Source organism: Hyaena hyaena, unplaced genomic scaffold (assembly GCF_003009895.1).
Source record: "Hyaena hyaena isolate Hyena2069 unplaced genomic scaffold, ASM300989v1 scaffold_1584, whole genome shotgun sequence".
NCBI lineage: Eukaryota > Metazoa > Chordata > Mammalia > Carnivora > Hyaenidae > Hyaena > Hyaena hyaena.
Window position 1 is genome coordinate 14,140 of NW_024082220.1, and position 7,896 is coordinate 22,035.

General features: G+C 46.9%; 1 protein-coding gene across 1 annotated transcript; it reads left to right on the forward strand.

The window, feature by feature from the left end:
* Nucleotides 1-401: 401 nt before the first annotated feature.
* Nucleotides 402-2,015, forward strand: LOC120226098 (protein FRG2-like-1). Its single transcript, XM_039224306.1, has 4 exons — nucleotides 402-582; nucleotides 865-939; nucleotides 1,175-1,252; nucleotides 1,513-2,015. The coding sequence occupies exons 1-4, from the start codon at nucleotides 402-404 to the stop codon at nucleotides 2,013-2,015; spliced, it is 837 nt and encodes a 278-aa protein (XP_039080237.1).
* The last annotated feature ends 5,881 nt before the right edge of the window (nucleotides 2,016-7,896 follow it).

A 7,896-nucleotide genomic window follows, 5' to 3' on the forward strand; every position in this document is an offset into this window, starting at 1 on the left:
TGTTTTCCAGTGATATGGAAGAAACCTTTCTAATGAGCCTACTAATCCCTGTACTCTTGGGAAGAAAGAACACAAATCCATCAGGGTCCTAAATAGTCCTGGGTGGGAGCTGGACCAGAAGTAAGACAGGGAGAGGTCCCGCTTTTTGACACCACGACAGGACCCTGCAAAAGTCTCCCCTTAGCTGAGGGGGCCTCCCCATTGGAAGCACAAGTGGTTGGCCACGTACCATCTCTCCCAAGAGCCAAGGTTCCCCTGAGAGGCAGGAAGGTGGAATTTTTCCAGCCAATAAGAGCGAGCCACGCCCTGCGGAGGCGCCTATAAAAGGCAGGTCCCACTGGCCAGTGTGCACTTGGGAGTCCCGGCGGTGCAGGGAGACGGGCCACGCCGTGGGCTTCAAGATGGACTTGGGAACTGAAGGCTCGGACCCCCTCAGCTCCTCCGAGCGACACCCCACTGACCAGCCGCCCTGCCAACAGAACTCGTTCACAGAAGGCGGCTCACATGTGGAGGAGAAACCACTGGAAGGCAAAGAGGAGACATTATCGTCCCCGCTGAGAGAGAGTCGCACCCAAAGGCGAGGTAGGGATGCGGGTGGTTTGTGTACGGGGGCTGGAAGGAGGGGTGGGGGTCAGGGTTTTATGCGGAGGTCGGTCCGGATCTAGATCCCTAGATCACCCAGCCCTAGGGAGGCTTTGACAAATGGGGCAGTGATCCCCTGGAACCAACTAGCTTGGTTCACCTTGGCCCCCGGCTGAACAGCCTCTGTCGAGAGAACCGTCCACAGGCTGGGATCAGGGCCGGGCTAGGGCTTCTGTGGGCCTCGCGAGAGGCCACGCGCCCAAACCGCCCCTTTTCCTCCAGGGTCTGACGCCAAGACGGATGAGGAGGATTCCAAGGAAAGCGAGCTCAGAAGAGACAGCTGCATTTCCGGATCAGGTGAGAGCTGGTTTTCCGGAGGGGGGTGGCGGGGGGGGGGGCAGAGGACGTGGGATAGCTCGGTCTCCCCGCCAGGGACCTGGGAGCCCTGCGGCACCCTTGCAGCTCCTGGGCTCGAGGAACGGCTGGGAACCTAGTCTTGGCGGCCAGCGCTGGCCCTTGCGTGTCCAGGATGGACTAGGGCGTCGAGGGGGCCGGGCTGGACGCCGTCACAAAACTCTGGCTTTGTCCGCAGAATCCGAAGGCTGCTCCAGTTGGGAGGGCTCCGGGAAGAGGAAAATCCCTTCCAGCGACGGCACCAGCCCTGCAGCAGGTGGGATCTTGCTTTGGGGCCCGAGGTGCGCACAGGGAGGTCAGATACGCGGGGCGCGGGCACGGAGGGTTGTTGAGCGGCTGAATCGGGTTAGGAGACCCGGAATCCTGGGAGCTCTGGGGGGTCCTTGGTGGGCCTGGCATCGCCTCATCCCAGAGCTGGGGCGGGAAGGCGGAGGAGACAGGCGGGGTTCACCCGAGGGAGTGGGGGTGCCCTGGATCCCAGCTGGCGGGGCGCTCAGCCACGTGCGTCCTCCGCAGGGGCCTCTCCGGCAGACGAGCGCGGTGTGACTCCGGGAAAGAAGACACGGAGGACGCCGGGCTCGAGCCAAGGCAGCGACGGCGAGGAGCCCGCGGATGCCCAGCGCAGGAGGCGCGGGGCGCGGGGCGCCGGGCGCGGCCGGCGGAGCAGGTGCAGGTCCCCAGGAGGCCGGCCGCCCCCACTGCGGAAGAGGCTGGTGACCGCCGTGCGCGCCCTGTCCGAGGCCGTCTATGAGGACGTGGCTGCGGTGTGGGAGCAGCAGGGCCATTGCCCGCTGACCTGGGAGCGGCGCTCGCGGCTCGGGCAGCTCTGGGAGCCTCTGTGCGCGGCCTTGCAGACCGTCTACACCATGGCCAACCAGGCGGCCTACGTCTTCCCTGCCAAGAGCTGGCTCGTCCCCGCCCCGCCGCCGGCCCCCCGGCCTCCAGCTGGGGATGGAGGAGAAGCCCGGGGCTCCCCCAGGGAGGGACACGGGGCCCCCCCTCCCGGGGTCGGGAGCTAGGCTGCCCGCGCTCGGTCAGGCACCCGCGCTTCCGCAGAGCTGGGCGCGCAGCCCGGGGGGGTGAGAACACAGCCCTGCTTCCGCTCAGACCGCAGATAGCGCGTGTTAATACGCGATAGGACTCGGGGTGGTCGGAGGAAAGGTACTGCAGACACGGAGCGGGAGTTGACGTTTCAATTTCATGTTGCACGTTGTCGTGCGTTTTGAGTATCTTAGGACAGCCAAGCATTGTTTTATGATGAGAAGAGGCATCAGGATAGAATTCCTAGGTTGTTGCTAAAGTCTAGCAAAGTGAACATACTTCTGTCCTCCTCTTTGATCCTGAAAAGGCGCTAAGTCTTGGGTCTCTTGCCTCCAGTTTTGGAGGACTGAGGCCACAGGCCTGGGGTAGCGTCTGTGTGGAGAGATGGTTGTGTTGTTCAGTGTGATGAAGTCACGGTGAAGTCATCATGTCCTTTTCCTTCACTTTTCAGTTACTTCATATGAAATATTGGTGTTACTGACCATGTTCCTGTATTTATTCTTACAGCTGGCTCATATGCTAAATTTTAAATTTTCTTCTATTTATAGATTTCATGTTAACCTGTTTATGAGAGGATATTAAATCTAATATGGATACTGTCATTTTATATATACTTTATATAGTTTCCTATTTGTACTTTTCACTGGGATCATGCAGGCTTTCATCATATAAATGTGTAGAATTTTATGTAAGCAAAGTAAATATATTTGGGCACTGTCTTGCCCTTTTCTTCATAATTTCCATATAACATAGTGATCAAATAAAAATTAATGCTTCTCATGGATTGTGTGTCTTAGATAATTTTATATTCATCCAGATGGAGTTTGTTTTATGGGAGGTGAGGGTTAGGAAAGAGGCTGTTTTCTTTTCACCTCTACCTCACTTCCACGTTGACTTTCCTACACCTAGCAGCTCTTATTGTAGGCTGGGAGAGCAGTTAATCATCCCATCGAATGGAATAATTCATGATAATATATTATAAATCCATTTGAACACATGTCATGGCTCAAGTGCCTGCATTTGTATAAAAAATTACAATTTGCAAGTCATATTTGGGGATTGGGGGTGCAATTAAAAAAGGATGAAAAATAAATTTTAACGTAATAAAATAATACAAGAAAATACCTGGGAACAAATCCAATAAAAATGTATCAAAAGTGTATGAGAAACTGTATAAAATTTCTGAAATATATGAAAGTAGACATAAACTGGGGCGCCTGGGTGGCTTAGTCGGTTAAGCATCCGACTTTCGCTTGGGTCATGATCTCGCGGTTCGTGGGTTCGGGCCCCGCATCGGGCTCTGTGCTGACTGCCAGCTCAGAGCCTGGAGCCTGTTTCAGAGTCTGTGACTCCCTCTCTCTCTGACCCTCCCCTGCTCACGCTGTCTCTCTCTCTCTCCTAGAAATAAAGACATTTAAAAAAAAAAAAAAGAAAGTAGACATAAACAAATGAAGAAGTCATATCATTGTTCTTGGGTATAAAAACTCCCAATTAGCAAATATCAATTGTCCATAAGGTAAGTATTAAATTTAATTCATTTCTGATACAGATACCACCAGTTACTTATTGGAGCTAGTCAAGTTATTGCAAAAACAAACAAACCCTATTACTGGGTCTCCTGGGTGGCTCAGTTGGTTGGACTCTTGACTTCGGCTCAGGTCTTGATCTCATGGACTGTGGGTTTGAGCCCTGTGTCGGGCTCTGTGCTGACAGCTCAGGGCCTGGAGCTTGTTTTGGATTCTGTGTCTTCCTCTCACTCTCCCCCTCTCCCACTCACCCTCTGTATTTCTCTCTCTCTCTCTCAAAAGTAACCACTAAAAGAAATTAAAAATCCTACAGCTGAAAATACAAATAAAAATATGTAAGAAAACTCTGAAAAAAAAATATAAACTTTTAGTTAAGCAAGATGAGTAAGCTCCAGAGATCTTCTGTACAACACTGTACATATAGTCATCAATGTATTTGTACACTTAAAAATCCATTAAGTGTATAAATAATGGGCGTCTGGACAGGCACCCCACTATTTACAGAACTATTAACAATAGTCAAATTAAACATTAACAATAGCCCAAATGTCTATCGACTGATACAGGATAAAGAAGATGTGGTATAATTATACAATGGAATTTTGCTCCGCAATAAAAAAGAATGAAATCTTGCAATTTGCAACAATGTGGATGGAACTAGAGTGTATCATGCTAAGCAAAATAACTCAGTCAGAGAAAGACAAATATAAGATTTCACTCACATGTGGGATTTGAGAAACTTAACAAATGTATAGGGGAAGGTAAGGAAAAATAAGATAAAAACAGAGTGAGGCATACCATAAGAGACTCTTAAATACAGAGAACAAACAGGGTTGCTGGAGAGGAAGTGGGTGGGGGGGATGCGTTTAACGGGTGATGGGCATGAAGGAACCACTTTTTGGGGGTGAGCACTCGGTGCTATATGTAAGAGATCAATCACTGGGTTCTACTCTTGAAGCCAAGACGACACTGTAGCTTAAATACCTTGAGTTTAAATAAAAAAATAAAGAGGGGGGTGACTGGGTGGCTCAGTTGGTTAAGCATCTGACTTCAGGACAGGTCATGATTTCACAGTTTACGAATTCAAGCCTGCTTTGGTCTCTCTGCTGTCAGTGAGGAACTCACTTCAAATCCTCTGTCCCCTTCTCTTTTTGCCCCTCCCCAGCTCATTCTCTGTCCCTCGCTCTCAAAAATAAATAAAAGAGTTACAATAAAAGAGAAGAACATGCCAATGATAATTTACATCAGGGATCACTGGATTTGTTTGCACAAGTCAGTGACAATACATTTGGAAATGTAGATGATGTGGAAATTTGTTAGGAATATATGCTTTACCAATACTGATCTCTCTAGTGTTAACAGGAAGTCTAAACAGAACAATATCTACAAAAAGGGAGAAGTTTCTGAGACCCTCGCAAATAAAAGCACCAGGTTCAGATGGTGAAATGGGTAGATTCAATAATTCCTCTCTCAGATAAGCCAATACCCCTTTAAATTAATTTAAAAAATTTTAAATTTAATTTGAGAGAGAGAGAGAGAGAAGAACACAAATGGGGGAGGGACATAGAGAGAGGAAGAGAGAGAATCCCAAGCAGGCTTTGGGCTGTCAGCACAGAGCCTGACATGAGATGAACTGTGAGATCATGACCTGAGGTGAAATCCAGAGTTGGACACTTAACCAACTGAGCCACCCAGGTTCCCCAGTAGTCATTTAAATAGCAGTGGGTAGTTACCACATCTTCCCAAACCTGTACTTTTGATGAGTTTTCAGTGGTCAGCTCTGATTACCTATTATTAAGAAACATGAGTTCAAATTAATCCTTTGTTTTCCTACCCCCAAATACACAATCAAATACTCCCCATATCCAAGTCAGACACTAGAACCATAATGGTGGACAACCCTTAGTTCACAAATACAAATACAGAAACATTACACACTGATGCAAACACACGTGCATATGCACAACATACACTCAAATGCACAGCCATATACATTTACACACTCACTCACATACACTCCAAACTCACACTCACACCCATAAAATACAAGCACAGTCACATTTACACACACTCGCCTGTACTCCTACATTCCCAGTTCCATGTATGTAATTACATTCAAACAGTCTTCATGCACATATGTATCTTTTTTTTTACGAACCAGAAAAGAATGTTATTTATTTTTTTTTATTTTTTATTTTTTTATTTTTTTTACAAATAGTTTATTGTCAAATTAGTTTCCACATAGCACATATGTATCTTGACAATGTGCTCACCTATGGGAAGAATACAGGACTCTCCAGTCCTTGGATGCCTGACAGTGGGGGCACTTTCCACCTTTTTCAATTCTTCCATCCCTGTAACAGCCCCAAAGATGATATTTACCACATGCAATATCTTAAAGTGCTGTGAGCATTGCCATTGCAGGGGCAGGCGAATGGGGCAGAGTTGGAAGGTTATAAGCATGTGATAGAGAAGGGTCCAAATGAGGCCAGGGGGATGGCGTTATAGGTCGTGTGCAGAGAGCATGGGAGGGAGGAGGATCAGATGCAAAACTCTTCAAAGGCAAATAAGGCCATAATACTTGATAAACACAGATAGGTACAGAAAAGTAGGGGGGAAAGGCTAACATGAACCCTGAAGTACGAGACAGAGTCAAGGACATCAGGATGAGCACATATACAGCTGTAAACACACAAGGAAAATCACTAGGAAAAATAACTCAGTAAGCTAATAGGGTATAATAATGATATACAAAAAAAATAAATAAAAAAGAAAGAAAAAGGGCTCAATAAATAAATAAATAAATAAATAAATAAATATCTTTAAGATAAAATGAAATAAACCAACTAGGAATGAACCTAACAAAAATGTGTAAAGCCATTATGTAGGAAAAAATAAAACATTCCTGAAATATATGAAAGTAGAAATAACTGAACGTAAATTTACATCATATTCTTCAGTAGAAAAGCTAATTATAAAAGGTCAATTTTCCTTATGCTAATTTATAAATTTACTTGGATCTTGATATTGTTACCATCAGTTAGTTTTTCGAATTAGCAATGTTACTGCAAAATATAAAAGAATAATGAACAAATAAGAAGAGTCACAAAAACTCTAAAAAACCCCCTCAATATGAGTATGGTTATCCTTCTGAGATGTTTATTTATGAACAGACTATTAGATCAGTGAAGTCAAAAATTGAGAAGTATGCCAAAGTGGACAAGAAAAGTTAATTACCAGCAAAAGCTCAAGTGGGCATAACATCAGTGACACTTAGCATTTGGGAAATGGGAATTCCTATTAAAATGACCATAAATAGTCTTTTCTTTGCATCCCTCAACAAGATAAAGGTCAAACAAAAGAGAAGTCTGTAGGGTATAAAATAATTAAAACATGGTTAAATTCAAGACTAGCTTCTCTCTTTCAATAAATTTTTCCTAAAAATCTAATTTTCAAGCATAAAATAGTCTTCCAAAATAAAAGAGAACAAAGATTTTTAAAAATTTAAATTGCAATGACATTTAGCAATTAAGAGATTCATCAATATACGGGTGCACCTGGAAGTTCTCAAAGGCGTTTAAATTTATAATTCTTCACAGGAGGTGTGGATTCGAATACCAAATTTAAAGAGAAAAATTAATGAACACCACAGAGGGAGAAATTTTTGTTCCTTTAAAGAAAAGTGGCAGCCCTCCGCCCCCACAGCTAGGGCCTGGCGGGGAACTTTCTAGAGAACGGAGAGCACAAATGATAATTCAGTTAAAAGCTTTGATGGCGAGTTGGTACCGAACTGCATATTCCCCACAGGACAGTTTTGTATTTCGCATTCTGGCGTCCATCACCGACGCCGGTCACCACGGCTTTTGCTTCATTAAACAAGGAGCTGTCACTGACCGGGTCTCCGTCGCCCCACGAGGGCCCCCAGCCCCCGCACCGCTCCGCCTCCCGCGCTGGAGCGCGCCTCCACCGCTCTCTAAATTTTCCCCGGGAACCACGGTCAACTTGTGAAACTCCGCGGCTCCCAACAGAAGCGGCCCACCCTTCCCAGCCTGGCTCTAAACGACAGCAGCGGGATTGGAAAGAAACCAAAAGCGGAACCCGAAACCGCCGGGCAGGAAAGACAAACAGGACCAGAAGCCGGACCTAGCAAGGTGCTCGGAGAAAGACCCAGAGCAGCCCGGCCCCGCCCGCGCCTTCGCCCGCGCCCTCCTTCTCGTTCACGCCCGCGTTTCCGTAGGCCGCCTCGGCCCCGCCCCGAGATCGCCCCCCTCGTGCGTCTCTACGCACGCGCATGCGCGCTTTCCTGCAGACCCGGAAGCGGATCCCGCGGAGC